The sequence below is a fragment of the Hypomesus transpacificus genome, chromosome 9 (assembly GCF_021917145.1).
Source record: "Hypomesus transpacificus isolate Combined female chromosome 9, fHypTra1, whole genome shotgun sequence".
Taxonomy (NCBI): domain Eukaryota; kingdom Metazoa; phylum Chordata; class Actinopteri; order Osmeriformes; family Osmeridae; genus Hypomesus; species Hypomesus transpacificus.
In genome coordinates, this window is record NC_061068.1 from 18,501,649 (window position 1) to 18,521,228 (window position 19,580).

The following is a 19,580-nucleotide window of genomic DNA, read 5'->3' on the forward strand; positions in this document are numbered from 1 at the left end:
AATGACAATGACACCTCTGGAGAGGTGATCTCAACAGTAGCAGAAGGTGGACAGATGAAGACTATCATTAAAAGTTCTGTTCTTGTAAATATCGTTCTAAACAGCTTTTAATGTCATCTTTGATATGCTTTTGGTCCTTTTTTTATGTTTTACATTTTAGTAATAATTTTAATACTGTAACATGCACATGTACAGGGTTTACAGATTTTGTGCCTGCAGCAGACCAACGTGTTTAACATATTGTCTTGTCTTGCAAGGGCACCACTTGGTCTACTGCAGCCTTGATTAATGATCCAATTTGAATTTGTATGCGTTAGACAACTTTTCAGTCATATGACGGGTGTCCCCATTTTCATTAGGTTTGGGTGTATATAGGGATACGTTTTTACCAATCACTTTAAGTTCTGTTTACGATACAGCTCCGGTGCGTTAGGCTCCTTGTCTTCATTGTGAATACCTTTGTTAACCATTGCTCTGAAGGTATGTTTTGTATTTGATGATATTTCATTATCATGTATTGATTATCTTACTATTTAGATAATAAACCATTATTGTGCATTTTAAGTTACTTGTCCTCCTTGAAACGTATCTATCAAGCTACGGCGGTGAAAACTTTGATCTAGTCTGGTTGATGCGGCTAACTGATTGTAAACATAGACTTTTGAAGTAGGTTTTAACTTAAGGCCTCTGAATCACTTACAGTGGATCTCCACGCTCCAAAGGAATTTCCGGAGCCTCTGAGTGATCGGTTTACATATCCTACTAGGTCGGTGGGTAAATCCATATTATAATACAGATAAATGACTGTTTAGTGAACACCCATACTTTAGGGGTCGGTGCTCTGATCAAGCAAACAATTTTTACCTACGCCAGAGTTTCATGTCATTAACTGTTTAACGCTCAAGGTTACAGGTAATGCACTTGTGCACATTTCTAAAATTGGAGTCAGATATTAACAAGTCAATTATCTCCCTGAGAATCTAACCAGAAAGTGAATTGTGGTTCCCAACTCGGGGACAAACACAAAGCGTCTCGGGCCTCACAATTCACCACCTACAATATATACCGTAACCGTGATATAAAATTACTCATACCGTGATAGAAGATTTGGGCCAAATCGCCCACCCCTAGTGTCAGGGATGTGAAGGAACTTTTAAACCAAGTTGAATGTTCCTTATCATCCTGCGTTGTGCTTATTGAATAATGAGGATGACATTGTGTAGAGAGAAAATGTTGTTGATGTTACAGTTGCTAGCAATGTCAATTATGTTACAGTCTCAGACTTTCTATCAGGGGGGTATTCCAGAAACTGGGTTAAGTGATAAACCTGAGTTGGTTAACCCTTAGATGAGGCAAACTCTGGGTTTTCCATTCAAGAAAGACAGGTAATGCAAACTGTGGGTCAGTATCCATGGTAACTGACGCTGTGAACTTAACCCTTTACTGCCTCAAACAACATTCCGAACATTCCATAAGCTGTTGAAATATGATATTCATATTAATATTCATATTTTATGAATGTTCATATTAAATCATACACCTTAACTGTTTATACCATCTTGAAGAGGAGAACTAGGGGATTTTTATCATGTCAATAAATATATGATCACTTGAGGCAAATCATATTGTATCAAAGTGGTTTCAGGCAGCCATTTTTTACAAAAACTTCTCCATCCACCATACCTCATCAGACAACTGAATTTTTAACCACTTTAATTACAAGATGGAGAAATACTTTGAGCAGGTGGAATATCCACAAGTCTGTGGGCAATGTAGAACAGAAGACAGATTAGAAATACCATATTTTGATTAAAAGTTATGACCATTCTAGTGACTAGTGGAGACATAGGGTAAACCGGAATTATCCTGTCCCAAAAGTAGCTAGCGCTATGGCTGGATACTCCTCTCGATAACTAAAAAACGTTCGAGATTCTTCCACAATCGACCGAATTGGCCAAACAAGGCATGTACATTTAGCTTACAGTGTACATAATCTAATTAGTTAATGTTGTTTTTCGAAGTTTTTTAGAAATCTGCTGAAATCGAAGCTAAACAGTGCTACTACCGTCATTGCTGCCTGTCACAAACGGCCAAGCCGGACACGTCATTCTTTCCTGAAAACACTCGCGTCACTCCCACAAACAAATTCTTCTTAAGTAAAATGTTTAGACTTTTAATTGACAATATTGACAACACATATTAAGGAACTTGTCTTTACTCATAATATCGTCTCCGATTTCAATTCGAAGCTGTAAATCTAACACTGTGGGCAATCTCCCATGGTCTCCGATCTGGCTCCGCCTCGGAAAACAATGGCTGCCGTTGCAGACGATAGATTTATTTCCCCCTCCCACTAACCCCTTAACCAATGATATGTGCTTTGAGCTTAAGTTGTCATGAAAATCTGGCAGTTTTCAGAAATAAATCGGTGATTGGATGACAAAGTTATTAAGGCGGGATCTATGGGTCTTTTTCGACCCATATTTGAATGGTCCGGCAGGAAAGGGTTTTAACCTGCTCGCTGGTAGATTTTCCTAATCAAACTATTTCTACCTTTTTTCTACCTATCCCCTCCCACTTTCTGAGCCTGATACAGTTGGCAGAGATGGGGTGTCCTTTCCTGGTTCAGCCGACCGATCTCAAACAAAATTGAATTTGCTTTACCTCAGGAGAGGATTATAATACCGCAATTAGATACGCTTTCATTCACTGATGAATTCCTAAGTGAACTTCACAGTTTTCCATCACGTTCCATAATTTATTTTAGCAACATTCTCAGCCCTTACATCGCTAATGTTAAACACTGTGGACGTGTGCACTCAGAACGGGCCAAATGCTTTTTTTTTTAAAGGTCCCATGACATGAAAATTTCACTTTCGGAGGTTATTTAACATTAATATGCGTTCCCCTAGCTTGTCTTTGGTCCCCCAGTGGCTAGACATTTTGATAGGTATAAACCAAGCCCTGGGTATTCTTCTCCGCCATTGAAAGAAGTGATGGCATTTCCACCCCATTGCTCCAATTTTTCTGAAACTTGGTGTGCATGCCTCATTTTTCATGAGGAACAAAAAAGCCTCAAGGACCCATAAGGTCCGCCATGATGGATTTTCCTGTACAGTGATAATTTGGGAAAACATTCAAAATTCCTCTTCTCTTGAATTAAAGGTCTAATTGACTTGAAATTTGGTACATATATGTATCATTGACGTGTTTAAAAATGTTACTTAAGACAATTGAATCAAGTACAAAATGGCTGAAATGGGTGTATTTATGTAAATGTACACATTGCCTTAATATGTTTGTGTCACTAAATCAAATGTATTTTTGAAGGATGGTTTAAACCTTATAGGCTTTAAGGTGACATGCCTTTGAAGTACCATGCATAGTTTCACCTTGATATGTCAAAATATGACTGAATTACAGCTGTTTGAACTTGGACCAAATCTGACAAATCTCGCCATTGGAGAAACAGCTTTTTTGATTATCTTTATTGAACTTTGTATTCCATGCCTGGGAATGGCTCAATTGGCTGAAATGTTGTGCTGGTAAGCAAAGGGTTGTAGGTTCAAAACCTGAGGCATAGTTTTTTATTTTTTATTCTGACAAAACGGTTTCTAGTCTTCAGATAAATCCTCCGGTTGTAAAACATAGCAATGCGTGTTTATTTGAGCCCATCACAACACATCAATCATCTGTTTAGCGAGACTGTGTAAACCACTGCAAAACAAGTCAGGTTCACCACAGTAGCTAGCTACTTGGAGTCTATGTATGGTAGTGTCAGATTTACAACCGAATTAGCTCGAATGAACTATATTGATCATCAGACATCTCTCTGAAGTACCATAAACAATTTCACCTTGGTATGTCAAAATATGATTGAATTAGAGCTGTTTCAACCTTGGCTGAATCTAACAACGCTTACCACAGGAGAAACAGCTTACTTTTTTGTACAGTAACTGAACGTGACAATATTCAACACTGAGAATAGCTCAACGAGCTGGAACGGTGATCTGCAAAATATAAGGTTGTAGGTTCGAATCCAGCTACACTGTTTGAATCTGTCTTAAATTTGAAAATATGTGGATGACATTGTTCTGAAGTACCATGTGCAATTTTACCTTGATATGTCAAAAGACTATTGAATTACAGCTGTTTAAACTTTGGCCAAATCGAACAAACCACGCTACAGGAGAAACGGCTTTCTTTTTTTATACAGAAATTGACCTAAATTTCCCAGTCCTGTGGGTAGCTCAATGGGTTGAAACGCTGTCCTGCAAAGCGCAAGGTCACAGGTTCGCATCCAGGCACAGCCTTTTGGCCTGTCATAATTTTGATTACTTGTTTAGTTAAAGATATCAAGGTGGACCTGTAGCTTGGTCTTTCTCCATGTACGCTCAGACCTTCTGCAGGATCTCTTAAGTTTAATAATTTCCTCATTTCTCCATGGAGCTTTTTGTTTGACTAAAACCTTTTTTTGTTTCAATGGTGCTACAGAGTCAAGTGCTGTCCTTAATTTTGTATTTAGAGTAGTTACTAGATCATTAACACATGATGGCCCCGCATCTGGGATTTTGGTACTAGTTATGTTCATCATCACTTTGAAATTCTCAGCTGCTGCAGAGTTAAGATAGTGTTTCTTAATAAAACATTCAGCACTATTTTTTACTTTAGGTACCAGTGCTGAAAATAAAATTCAAAAGTGGTCAGAAAGAGCAAGGTCACAGATAGATGATATAACAGTTGTAAGACCCTTTGTAATTACTAGATCAAGGGTGTGGCCACGGTTGTGAGTGGGTTCAGTGATGTGTTGTGTAAGTCCATGGAATTTAAGAGATTCACAAAATCCCTGGCTCTTGAGTCGTTCCCATTATCCACATGTATGTTAAAATCACCAGTGATAATAATCTTATCGTAGTTTGTATGGACAATGGAGAGTAGTTCTGAAAAGTCTTTGAGAAAAGTGGGACATTGCTTGGGTGGTCTATACACAGTTACTGTCAGAACAGGAGGCTGGCACTTTAGAACAATGGCATTATATTCAAATGTGGCAAAATCATCAAAGGAGATACTCCTGCAGCACAGGGCATTCGTGGTTATGGTGGCAGTCCCGCCCCCTTTTTTACCAGTTCTAATGGACTGAAAAAAGCTATAATTGGGAGGGGACACTTCAATAAGAGTTGCAGACCCATTTTTGTGAAGCCAGGTTTCTGTTACAGTCTAATTTACGTTCACATATAAGATCGTTAATGAGAAATGTTTTGCCTGATAGTGACCTAATATTTAATATTGCCATTGAAATATTTTCTGGATATATTGGCTTGCAGGAAGGAGGAATATGCCAGGGTATAGATATTGTATTTGCTGCGCTTCTATTTTTACTATTGTATCTACGGCCTTTGTTTTTAACTATGCGTTGGGTAGAGGTTAAAACTGGAATAGGATTATAGGCGCATGCCATAATATTATATGAGGCAGCCTGTTCTGAGGTAGTGGTGTCATGTACTGCTCTGTAGAAATAGAAAACATTGACAGACTCAGATTCATTTATATAAACAGTTTTATTGGAGGATCTACCTGGGGTCTGTGATGTTTTCTGCAGGATGTCAATGCCTTAGGGTGGTCCTCATGTTGTCCGACAGCAGACTGGCTCCGATCCGGTTTGGGTGGAGTCCATCATGCTTCAGCAGGATGGGCCTCTCCCAGAACAGGTCAAAGTTGTTAACAAAGGTAATGTCTAATGAAGCGCAAGTCGCTCGCAGCCAGGTGTGGAGGTTAAAAAGTCTGGACCATACTGAAATTATACTGTTTTCTGTTTAGCGAGACTGTAAGCCACTGCCAAGGAAGCCTGGTACAATGCAGTCGCTAGCTACCTGTAGTCTAGCTGTATATAGTCAAAGCAATCCTTACACAAACTATCAAAATTATTTTACATTTTCGAAACCGTTTGTCCGGTACAGCCTATCAAAATCGCCAACAGAGCCGCCAAACAGAAAGTTGTGTCATATCTCAGCAAATCTTTGATGGATTCATACATAGTGACCCATGTACGCCCATAGGTGGCGCTATAAAACGTGCTCAAAGTCTACGTGATTTCCCCAGTGCCCCATTACTCCAAAATTCCTGAAAATTGGTATATATGTCTTATTTCTCATGGGGAACAATAAAGCCTCAAGGACCTATGAGGTCCGCCATGAAAGATTTTGCTGTACTGTCCAAATTTGGTACAACCTTCAAAACCCTTCTCCTCATGAACCATAGATCCAATCGACTTGAAATTTGTTACAGACGTGTAAAATACATGTTTTTATAAAGGGTCAAATTGAATAAAAAATGCAATACAAAATGGCTGAAAAGGGTGTATTTGTGTAAATGTCCACATTGCCTCAATATCTTTGTGTCAATAAACCAAATATCATTTTGACTGATTGTTTTCAAACCTAATAGGGTTCAAGACGACATCACTCTGAATTACCATAAATAATTTCATCTTGGTATGTCAATATAAGATTGAATTCAATTGAATTGCTCCACAGCGCGCGCTCCAAATTCTCACAGACGCATCCTGCCCCTTTACACTAGGGTGACCACCTGTCTCGCTTTGCATTGTGTCGCACAGCATTTTCACCCCTTGTCCCGCACGTCGCATATTGAAAATGCTGTTCGATACAGCGCAAAGCTGGACAGGTGGTCACCCTACTTGACGCGCGCAAGCTTGGCGAGACGCACACACATCCTTTCTGGAAATGGTGTGCTGACCAAGCCCCCACCCTTGGTCTTTAGCTTCTGTTTCATTTTGCTTCCAATCGCAGCTCGACGTTCCGAATATAAATTCTTTTTCGGCGGCCATTGTTGTTTTCAACTGGAATCGCCCGATAGCTGTGTTGGAGGCAGCCACGTTCGGTAAGTCTATTTTTACACATTTTAAGCTAGAATTAATAATTGGGTTCGTGAAAGTACACTACTCTTGAATTATGGTGAAGGTTTGAGCACTTTGAGACCTTTAGATCGTGAGTTTGAAGTGACGGAAAACCGAACTCGAAAAGTAGCTAACGTTTTCCTTCTACTGTAGTGAATCATTTAGCATCTCGGCGAATTCATCAAAAAGGTAGAGGAGGGCAGCTTTTAGGAGAACAAGCGATTCCCCACAGACCTATAGGCTCAGATATGTGATTTGGGTTGTGAAAGTCTTTGTAATTGGAGTGAGTTCGGACGCAAGGGAGACCGCATATGCTTAGGTGGCAGCCATGCTTTGGCCGCATCATGTTCAAATTTACAGTTCGGTCTACACCAAAAAAGACAATCAGGGCAGCCTTCAAGAGATGTGGGAATTGTGCTTTTAGCCAGATGTGTGTTTTTGTGATTAGTGCAAAACTTGCAAGTGGAGTGAGACTGCGTCCCGGGGGTACATTGTTTTGACGTTAGCCTCTGAGTCAGACTCGGCTCGCTTACTGGCAGTGTGTAAACAATTTTGTATTTCACTAAATTCTACTTCAAAAACTTTAAGGAGGACTGCTTTTTGTAGACAAGAGCCTGCTGAAGATAGCCAGTATATAGGATTTTTCAAAGCAAGCCTGTTTCATTCGTCATTTGCCTGAGAAAGCGACCTACAGTAGCCAGGCTGGTTTTGCCAATTTCACACGGTCAAACTACTGAAAGGTCTCTGATAGTCATAATCACTGTTTACAGGCAAAGGTCGAGCTGGGGCCTGTTCCATAAAGGCCGCTCAAATAAGTTGGACTTAAAGTCCCAAACCAGACTTGAATTAACTTAACAAGTCAAGCGGGGCTAAAGCGGTTCCATAAAGGCCAATTTCAGCTCACGCAGTCCTACTAATTCAAGTCAGATTTAAGTAGTCAAGCTAATTGTGCGTGCACACTATTGTTAAGCAGCCCGAGAGGTAAAACATGGATCATACAATCCACTACAGCAAAAGCAATGCACATGGCCACGTGACTTCTTCCAGAAAGAACGTTCCCTTTAAGCCTTCATCAAAATGAAACGACACGCCATGATTGACGTGAACGATAGGCTACGTAGGTCAAGGTGCTTTTTTAGACCTTTACTTCGTTGATTAAAAAACAGACACCCTCTAAACATATGTAAATTGACTTTTTTGACAAATAGCCAACTATTAATGAATACATTACCCAATAGCCTAACTTTTTAACATGGTTGTGTCGGGTACCCTATGGATTTAGGTTTGTTTTGCAATTGCAGACTACTGTTAACAACTATATAGCTATGATAATTATACTCAGATAATTTCGATTAAGATAGGCCTATCCCTGATGCCTAAACATTTGAAATCACAAACTAGGCTAGCCATAGGCTACGTTTAACGTGGCGTGGATCAAATCATTGTTCATCATCGTTTAATGCATTACGCTAAACGTTGTAGCATATGTAGGCTATTTAAGTAGATTTTCTATCAATGTTGAATATATTGAACTGATGAGAATAAGAAAATGAGAATATCCGTGGTAAATCATCGTTTTCCCGTTGGGTCAGTGTTACAGGAAGGTCTTAAGTACCAAGTCACGCTAAGCCCGACAGTTAGCCTGCCCCGGACCAGACTAGTTTTGCAGCCTAAATTGCCATAGTAACCGAGTTTGAACTACGTTGAGCTAACTTTATGGAACCGAATGAACTAGAAATGAGTCAGACTAACTGACGTAAGTCTGGCTTATTCGGTAAACTCGCTTTATGGAACAGGTCTCTGGTCAGATGTGTATATATTGACCAGTTTAGAGCTAAATAATCTTGTCAGAGCCTGGAATCAAAACCGTGTTTTGATTGACGTGCATGGGTGTCCATCAGGTCAACACATTTGGATTCAAGTTTGAACTAGTGCTACTGCATTTTCACAGTCAAAACTGCAGGATATATCAAGTGTGATGAAAAAAGCTTCATTTTTCACTACTAACATGGACCCTTTCTTCACTTTTAAAGGTCTGGAGGGTCATACAGAGGCCTGCTCAACAGAGTGCAACAGAGCATGCTAAGAGCAACAACAGAGGATGCTGAGTGTAACAAAGGATGCAGGAGATGTTGAGAGAAACACAGACCCCTTGCTGGACTGCCCCTCTCTAGCTGGACGGCTTCTCTTCAGCCCTGACCCCAAGACAGCTTTATCCAACTGGCTTGCAGACCTCCGGAGACTGACAGTCACCCCACAGACTACTGTGTCTTCTGGCTTTGCAGACTGCTTTTTTGAGGACATGGATGAAAAAGGACAAACCAACATTTTACCTTATGAAAGTCTAAATGTTTCATCTTTTCCATGTCCCAGCATGCCAAGCTGCTGACCTTGAGTGTCTTAAGTGATGAAACCAGTTCAAGTGATAGACTTTTGACCTGAATCCAATTATTATTCATCTGAATATAAAACACATTTAAGAGAATTACTCCTTCTTGGATGATTTGTGCTCCACATCAGTACATCACCACATTTGCCTTTGTTTCCATGGAATTCATGGAATTCCTAGTTTCTGCTCCACCATAGTATAATAATAAATATAATTTAGGACAGCAACTACATTTGTGTGTAATCCTTTCGCATACACACATTTAGTCAATGTTTTTAAACTCAACCGATAATTGTCACTTTACCATATTGTTAATATTGAACAGACATCAGTTTTTACCTGGTTTTTAATATACAGTTTTTAACTGTATATTTCCACTTTTGATTTGTATTTCCATCTGAAGTTTGGTCTTTAATTTCATTTGGTAGCTAGTGGTATTAAATGTCTTAAATTTAACTTGTTTGTACCTGCAGACAGTAAAGTAGAGTAAAAAATAGAGATTAAATGTGTAAATGGATGTTGAAACTCATTTCTCTGAGTTGGTGCATGTCAGTTTAGGCAAAGCCTTTTAAACCTCTAGGTTTAAAAATATTTTTGATTTGATTGAAACGCTCTCTTTTATACATTTAATTCATTTAGCAAGTTGTTTAACTCAAACAACCATAACACATTACATATCGCATACAAAGCTGCAGTCAGATTTGGCGAAATTGTTAGCTTGGATGTTATCTTTACATATAGATGGGGTGTTGATGATGATGATGATGCGCACGCAGCTTCAAGGCAGAAAGACGCGTTCCATTTCACCACCATCCCCCTTTTCTAAATAAGGTTCGACTGATCTGATTTGTTGATTTCTGTTGCTATGAAAACCAGTTTGGCTAAGCTAAATAACATTGGCCGAGTTTCCCAGATTCATTAAAAAGCTCTTCACGCTAACAGTGCGTTTACACCGCAGCAACGCGAATCGCTTGCCATCCCACAGTTCACCACGTTTGGGGGCGTATCAAACAGATTAATGTAGAATTGTAGTTCTCTAAAGTCACTGTTGTAGTTGTCTTGGCCAAGTGTGCAGACTTGGGTTTACGTACTCGCAACATCGATCAAAATACTATACAAAATACAAAACTGTTTAATAGACATACACGTTGACATGTGTAAAAACCTTTATGATATTACTCAAAGTCTCTGCTAATCTGTCGATGCGACCAGGGAGTTCCAGACGGACTACTACTGTAACTAGCTAGTTACCAGAACAAAGTTACATAATGTGACGAGAGACTGAATTTGAAAGCACCGACAACATCGGCAAACCTGCACCTGTCTTTGTACAAATACAGAGACGTCTCGTACAGGACTGGATATACAACCACAGGCGATTAGTTTCTCCTCCATCTTAAAAACTGAAAGCTACAACTGTTTACCATGGTTGCTACGTTACGAGAAACAAGAAAACACTGCGATCGGTCATCGCTAGCGAAAATCGCTCCTCATTTGCATAAAGTTTAGAAAATCTCAACTCGGTCGCGTCACTACCCACAATGCACCACGTAAGCGATTCGCCTGGCTTGAATGAAAATGAAAATGAATGGAAAACATGTTGTCGCTCGCATCGCTGCAGTGTAAATACAACGTAAGAGCTTCTTAGGAGCGTTCTAAGAGCGTTCGAGAGCATTCTTAGAATGATCCTAAGAAGCTCTTAGTGTTAAGAGCTTCTTAACGAATCTGGGAAACCCGGCGATTGTTTTTAGCTAGCTTGCATTACCATTCAATCGCTAACAAAACATTAGTAAAAATAGCTTGCTAATCCAACAGAATTTGTTAATGCAGGAGACTCCGAGACCTTGGCGCGTCACTAGCACTCGTCATATCACGCAGTCGGAATACAGCTATCCAGCTAGATAATCAGCGTCCAGCTCTTGGGTACCCTACATGCAGTGCGGCATGTCAAAAGACGCAAAGACTTGAGGAAAATTGTTTGGTTACAACAGCCATGCGAGGGATTTCAGTTGTTGTGTTCATTCAGTTAGATGTTTGTAATGTTACTGTTTGTTAGTTAACTACGGTGGCTCTGAAGGGCAAATCATACCCACTAACATGAAAGCATCCCCCAAATGAAAACACTCCCTCCGAATAAGAGTCAATTCCCCCCAAATAGAATGACCCCACAATACAAAGGTACACTCCCCCAAATGGGAAATGCCATTACATTAACTCAAAGACACATTACATTAACGCTGAATGGAAAGGGTAGGTACTACACTTCAGCGCTGATTGGATGCAGTAGGCTAACTAACAAGAAATAAGAAATAGATCGACAGAAATACAAAATGCCTGACAGGGTTACGTGCACCAGGACATTTGTTTGGCTATCAAAGCATGTAGCATACACTACCTATGCAGAAGCATAAATTGCGTGTTAAACGTAAACATCAATAGACAAACAACTTTTCCACGTAACTCGTCATTATCTTGAACTTGATCGTTTTGGTTGGAAGAAAAGAGAAAACATTTGTGTAAACAATTCAGAGTCATGACACTACTCTTTATTTTAATAAGGGTCATTCCTATGAAATAATGTTAGATATGCTGTTCACGTTTCACAATATTAAAATAAGTAGCCTATGCGCACGCTAAAAACACAGTTGAATGAAGCAGGACTTTTCAGAAGAAAAAACTAATATTCCACTACAGAAGAACGAAATGCCACAATGACAATGACGTGTATGGAGCTAAATCAGGGCCAAATGTTTTGTTAATTCAAAAGAAAAATCTTTAGTCGAAAAACTAAAGCTTGACATTGAAAATGTCGACCAAAGGTTTTGGTCGAAAACGTGAAAAATAAAACCATTTATTCAAAGACAAAATAAATGTGACGATTTTTTTTTCAGGTTGAATAAAATGTCAATTCAATTCTGGAATCATTTTGAATAAGTTATTCATTTTCATTTTTCACTTTCATATTTTCACAGTTTCACATTATGTTTTCATATTCAAAACTTCAATTTTGTCTTTTGAGTTTCAGTTTGTTTTTTTCAGTTTCAGTTTTCTTTTCAGTTTCAGACTTTTGACCCAGATTTTGCGTAGGGGGCGTGGCTTCAACTCAGAGGCAGGAATTATGAGTGACATGGTTGTCGCTCGACTATGCGGTCTGTACCGGGCGACATTCTAACTCAAATTTCAAGACTTTCGTGATCCAAATAACAATTCTGATGCGACAGATCAATGGGGAATCGCTTTCTCTCTTAAAGGGTGTCCTCCTCAACCTTTTTGGTTTTTTTAAATCTAACTATATCTATAATCCGTGTGGTCCTTTTGCCATTTAAAATGCTATCCTTTCCCAGTTTTCTGCAACCACATTGCGCGTGCATCCCGAATGTTTCAAACAAATAATTGGTCTATGGGACGCAAAATAGATGTGTAAACCCGTGTCATAGATACGCAGTAGTATGAGACTGGGTTGGCGGAGCGGACGCCATGCCGACTGCTGAGTCTTCTGCCTCTTTGTTAGGCTGTCACTCATAATTCTCGCCTCTGAGTTGAAGCCACGCCCCCTATACAAAATCGGGACCAAAAGTTAAAAAAAAAAAGTCAAAAAAACATGAAACCGAGAGATCATCATCATCATCATAAAACTGAAACACACAACAACAAAAAAATGAGTCTTTGAATACATATTTTTCAAGATTTCGACCAAAACGTACATTTTCAATATCAAGCTTTAGTTTTTCGACTAAAGATTTTTTTTTGAATTAACAAAACATTTGGCCCTGATTTAGCTCCATAAACATGGACCAGGATAGTTCTTAGGCTATCGATTTTTACATTTAACACGCAACACTTTTGCATAAGTAGCCTACTATTTGCTACATTCTTCGATAGCCAAACAACTGTCCTGGTGCACGTAACTATTGTATTTTGTACTTCTGTCGATCAATTTCTTATTTCTTGTTAGGTAGCCTAGTCTGCATCCAATCAGCGCTGAAGTGTAGTACCTACCCTTTCCGTTCACAATTAATGTAATGTGTTTTTGAGTTAATGTAATGTTGTTTTCCATTTAGGGGAGCGTGTTTTTGTATTGGGGGAGGTGAACGAGTCATCCGATTTGGGGGGAGTTGACTCGTATTTAGGGGGAGTGTTTTCATTTGGGGGAAGTACTCATATAAGGGGGTGTGTTTTGCACTTCAGGGCCACCGTAGTTAACACAATCTCGTTGGTCACCCTAAGTGTGCATGATGTGTAGTTTCATGGGAAGAGAGACTCAGCAACTCCGCATGTAGAGGCAGCACTTGCCAAGAGCTGATCAGGGGCTGTGTCTTGGCACAGTGATCTATGAGGCTATTGTGGCTTGACTGAGATCTAATTAAGAAGGGTCAACATCTGCGGTTTCAAGCCATCTTTGAGAAAGTTTGTGCACAGTGTTGTGGTTGATGTTTGGTTGTGGAAGGCAATTTTAGAACTACATCCAAATCTCGAGCGGCTGTTGCAGCAACTAGGGAAACAGCGTGGATGGGGATAGTGTGCGGGCAGATGTCTTAACATAGGGTGAAATGGAATGAGAAATGCAATACAAAATGTCTGAGAGAGGTGTATTTATGTAAATGTACACATTGCCTTTATGTTAATAAATCAAATATAATTTTGACTGATGGTTTTTCAAACCTAATTGGCTTCAAGGTGACATCATTCTGATGTACCATGTGCAATTTCATTTTACCTTGAAATGTCAACCGTTTCTTAACCTTTTTCCCAAAGCTGACCAAAGCTATTGATGAAATCTCCATAGTTTGTGTGTAGCAGAGAGGGTAAAGAGACACTGACTTGCACCCTAATGCTCATGAGTTCAAATCCCCATTCAGCCTATCGTTGTTGGCCAACTACATTAAGTAGTTTTGCTCTCTTGTCCAACTCTTAATTTTCTACAATGGAAATTTGTATAATATTTTCCCATCTTGCGGAGGAACCCGCATCGTTGCTTGCAGCTATATTTTTGTTTTGTTTTTGATGGCTGCAGTGCAGTTTTGCTTTGAAAACAAGTGCACACACACACACACACACACACATTTGAACTTGTGTGAGGGTTCTTCCATGAGGGTGTGGAAGTTTGCGTCTGTGTTTGGAGCTCTGATAGGCTTCTCATTCCATTGTTTGGCATCAGCGTGTGTTTGCACGTGTGTGTGTATGTCTATGCATGTGTGTATGTGTATACATGTATGTGTGCATCTGTGTGTGTACATCAGTATGAGTGTGTGTGTGTGTGTGTTTGCAACCCCCAAAGCAAAACTATAATGGCAGTCATCACAGACAGGAGTGTGTATGTCACAATAAGCCTGTCCCAACTGAACTAAATTCTGTGTAAACGACCTGTTTACAGTATTTTCCTTGTGCCATTTTGATACTTGAACTCTGGACAGTGTGTATTTATTTACTCTGTGTCTTTATCTGTGTGTATATTTCCCAGAGTACAGCCTGTACCTAAGTTCTCTTGAAGTGGCAGGGCATATACAATCTGTCTGATTTTCTGTCTGTCTGCTTTCCTGCCTGCCTTCTTGTCTGTCTGTCTGTCTAGGGTCAGAGTCAGGGTAGGCTTCTTTTCTCTGCATGGCACCTGTCTGGTTACCTGAGTACACACTTGTGGCATGCTGCTTCCTATCTTGTAATTAGCTACACAGTATTTCTTATCAAAACGATTTCCTCCTAACTGCGTGTTTACCGTATAGCAACAATACACATACTTCAGCTGTTAGAGATGTGCTAGTATGTAGTACAGGTAGGTACTGAGTGTTTCTGGGAGCTGTAGTTTAGAGTTGTGACTGATGAAGAGATATACCTGTTTTGAGCTTTATTTAAAACCCCTAGCCCTGGAGGGCGGTTCTGTATCTTCACTCTGGAAAACTTCTTTCTGCCACTAAAACTCAACACACAGACTATGCAAATCTGACCTGGATCTGTGTTTTCTTGGTCAAGACAGCTGAGAGAGATCTGGGGGTCAGATGGCTAAGCGGTTAGGGAATCGGGGGGTACATCATGTGTCAGGGTGTGACAGGGCAGTTTACCAGCACCATCTCTATGCTAGTGACAACAGAGGGGCCAAACACAGCCAGTGAACAGGGGTGCAACAACCATGGCGATCTGGAGACAGACAGCCAATGAGCTGCTTGCACTAAACAGAACATGTACATGAATACACAGCTACTTTCTGTGAAGTGTACATATATTAAAAAATATATTATAATAATAACATTTTATGATTAGAAAACAATCCCTCTACCTTGACTGTCCTCTCTGTAACTACCTTCCAGTCATTCATTATTGTTTTATATAGTAATAGTATATATCAGATACAGTAATCTAGTCATTTTGGAGGGAGAGAGATTTTTTTTCTCACTTGTGGGTCTGTCCAGCACCTGGTTGCCTTTCTTCAAGTGATTTTCAAGGTTGCCATCTTTTTCTTCTTTGGTCACTCAGTCCAGTCACAGCCTACCAATGATGAATACAGGCAAACTAAACAATGCTGCAAGTCTCCTAAATCTAATCTAAACCCTCTGGTATCTCTCCACCCCACACCTTATTGTGCAATCAATAGTTCAGATAGAAGAATGTTAACCCGTCCGCCTACTTTACAGTCAGTTTTAAAACAATTTGAGCATTTAAGTCACATAAAGTTACATAAAGTTGGTATAAAACCGTGTTGTGTTAGGGTTCTGTATGATGTGTTCAGGTTCTCTGATTTGTTCAGGTTCTGTGTGCTGTATGTTCAGGGTCTCAGATTTGTTCAGGTTCTGTGTTATGGTGGGGTTTTTAGTGTTCAGGTTCTTTGTTGTTTTCCAGTTAGGTGTCATGTTCAGATTGTAGCACGAAAGATGTCTGTATTGTAGTGTCCTCCAATACAGTATGAATGTTTTTCGTTGTGTGGTAGGGCTGACTTGCAGCGCGTTGGGCACACACCCTCTTAGGGGTGGGGTGTATAAATACGCAGTTTCCGCCTGAACTAAGTCGTTTTGAATTGTTTGACAGATTTCAAAACAGATAAATCGAAACCTACCAGTGTTCTTCCAGTGACAACGGAAGAACACTGGCAACACGCGCCAAACAATTCAAAACGACTTAGTTCAGGCGGAAACTGCGTATTTATACACCCCACCCCTAAGAGGACGTGTGCCCAACGCGCTGCAAGTCAGCCCTACCACAGTTGTTTGTATTCTTCACCTGCTAGCTAAATTGCACCTGGTTGTTGATTCGATAGCGATTGCTAAACGCACTTGCTCAAGTTTGTATTTTAGGTGCATTATTATGTTGAATTAGTTACACTGCATTAAGATAATTAATTAATAGTGGGTTTATTGTTATTATTTGCTACATGCCTATATGTCAAGATCAAATTAAGCAGATACGTGCTTTAGAGTGGCCTACCTTAATCGATAGGCAAAGTTACTGACCATTTACAATACGTTTTTGCGTCAGTTATTAATTGGCAGCATTTATGCCATTTAGAACATACTTTATGAGTGGAAGGGGTGTCTTTAAGTAGCCTAACCGTATTGCTTTAGGGGAAATAGGATGAACATGTGTGCAATATTACATTAGCTATTAGACAGTAGTACATACAATAGTACTACATTAACCTGCTCCGAAATATAGTGAACTTTGTTTCGCCTGACACACTTACACCATGAGAGTGTAAGTGTGTTTGTACAAAATATGCTGGCTTCATAGGAAAAGTGTGAGCAAGAGACACATAGAGAGGGGTAAAGAGAGAGTGAAAGAGACCAAGTGATAGAGAGGGAGTACATTTAGTTTTCTAATTACACTCACACATACCCACACAGATATAATATTTTTTTATTATTAAATTGCATCATATTTGTAAGAATGTTTTATGATGAATGGTAATAAGCATTGATGGCTGGTGGTGATATTGGGTGGGGTGAGCTAAAAAAGTGTACGCTATTATATATTCATCAATAGGTCAAGCTGCAGTAAACTACATCCAAGATACCAAGTTACAACAACAGAAAAGCAGATTATTAGTTACACTTGCCATTAGCCAGTCCTTTCATTCAAACCAACTTGCACACATCGTACGATTTTGTCGTTTGTCCTTTGGAGTCATTTGAACGATTGGACCATGTGTCCCAAGTCGCTTAAGTTAGAATTTTTTTCCAAAGAAAACAGATGAGAAAGTAAATAATACACATCAAAAGTCAGTGGCCTGTGGGCTGAATTAATTTAGCCCAAATTAGCAGCAAATCAAGGGGCCGTGCCTCAAAACCTGTCACACACACTATGAAGATGAATGGTAGCTGGTGCATTTTGGGCTGGAAGAAATTTGCTTTTTAATTTTTCTTGTGACTATCTGCTGTTTTCTGCTCTAGGTGCCACTCTGTTGTAAGGTTTATTAACAATAATTTTTTCAACTTTATTGTAAAAGATAGGGAGGGCTTAGCCCTGTTCTCCCATTTATACCAGCCGCCCCTGGTGATTGGGTTCTCTGATACATGTTCTAATTATATATTGTCCCTTCACTGTGGACTGCTTTGGTAGCATTATTTAAGCAGCACATTCATGCCAACAAAAAAACTGAAATGAAAATTGAATTGAGAGAGAGAAAGAGAGGCGTGGGTGTATGCATTTTCCTGTGTGTATGTGGTTGGTAGATTGTGGTTTGGCAGGTAGAATTGGCTGGGGGCCAGTATTCCTGCAACACTTAGTCACATGGGACTGATCTCACACATACGCACACACGGAGCAGAGAACAGCATACTGTATGATTGCACAAACACCGCCCCCATGGCTCCCCTACCCCTCCCCCTTTCCTTATCCCTCTCTTTCTTTCACATACACGCGCACACACACAGAAAAAAGAGGAGGGCTCTTGTGTCCGCATAGTGAGGAGCTGTGTCTAGAGAGACAGTGAGGGGGGTAGTGCTGGAGCAGGAGAAACAAGATAACGAAGCACAACGAGAGAGAGAGAGAGAGAGAGAGAGAGAGAGAGAGAGAGAGAGAGAGAGAGAGAGAGAGAGAGAGAGAGAACAGAGTGGAGGACAGAAAGAGCAGCTCTCTGGATTCCCTTCCAGACACTAAAATTTTCATGACATCCTCCATTATTGAATCAGCAAGTGCTTCTCTCATTCCCCCTATCATCACCGCTCCTGTTTTTCTTCTCCACCTGCCGTTGGGGTTTGCGCACGGGTGTTTGAGAAAGAGCACGCGTGCATGTGTGAAAAAGGGCATGTGTGCGTGTGTAAATGCGAGAGTGTGTGAGGCGTTAACCATCGCTTATCGCTGGACTGTTGGATCAAGATGGATTTCTATTCTAAGGGTTGTCGGTCCTCTCTGGGATTGGAGTGTGTCTCTCTAGTTCTCTTCTCCACCACGCCACACATACACTCGGTTGCAAGAGAGAGAGGACTGTAGAAGCCGCCTGCATTAGCGCTACAACACGGTGTAGGTTTGACTCTCCACGTCTTCCAATGAGATGGACTTAGTCTCAATACAACTGCTCTCATGACAAATGGATATGAATTCAGTTTTGATTGATTTAATGCCGTTCTTTATTTTGGAATCTGAAAACGACTGTTTCTTCTCCTGGAGGTGTTTTCCTGTTGACATCCAGGCCCTGATTTTAGATTCTGTTGTTTTGTGTTTGTTTCTCAGACGAAAAGGAGGACGTAGTGTTGGGAAGTCTTCCGCTGCTCAGCTTCCAGATCGGGGTGCTGCAGCCGTCCGATAACATCGGCCGCAAGCACGCCTTTAAGGTCAGTCACCCCGCAGCTCGCTCACCCACTAGGAAGAGGAGTGTGTGTGTGTGTGTGTGGGGGGAGGTGGGGTGGGGGAGGTACTATTGGTGTTACCAGGTTGACATGGATCTGAGCTATTGCGGGGGTTAAGTGTGGCAGAGTGATTGAAAGTGTGTGTATATGTAGGGGTGTGTGTACGTGTAGGGGTGTGTGTATGTGTAGGGGTGTATGTGTATGTAGGGGTGGGGTTGGGTCTGAGATGTTGGGTGAGTGAGTGTCACTTGACAGATAGACTTAATTGTTGCTCCTGGGACACTGACAAGGTTAGAGGTGAAATATCTGTGATGTCCAGAATGACTGGGGAGGGCTGTAAGGGTGTGTGTGAGACAGAGCAAATTGGTTTCAGGAAAAGGAGGTTTGCTCTGTGTCATATAAAACACAGATAGCACAGATGGGAAGACCTGGGGATGAGGTGTGCAACTGTTTGTTTGACTAGGCATCTTTTGGTATACTTTTCACCTGAATGCATACAAAA

General features: G+C 40.4%; 1 protein-coding gene across 6 annotated transcripts in view; it reads left to right on the forward strand.

Annotated features, from left to right (window-relative positions):
• Positions 1–19,580, forward strand: part of plekha6 (pleckstrin homology domain containing, family A member 6) — a 206,347-nt gene that overhangs the window by 124,331 nt on the left and 62,436 nt on the right. For 4 of the 6 annotated variants that reach the window (XM_047025028.1, XM_047025025.1, XM_047025026.1 and 1 more), the window contains exon 6: positions 18,963–19,063. In XM_047025028.1, coding sequence (XP_046880984.1) covers positions 18,963–19,063 — 101 coding nt within the window. Of the gene's footprint in view, positions 1–18,151; positions 18,753–18,962; positions 19,064–19,580 lie in introns of those variants that run through there. The other 2 variants (XM_047025030.1, XM_047025031.1) reach the window with 1 other exon arrangement.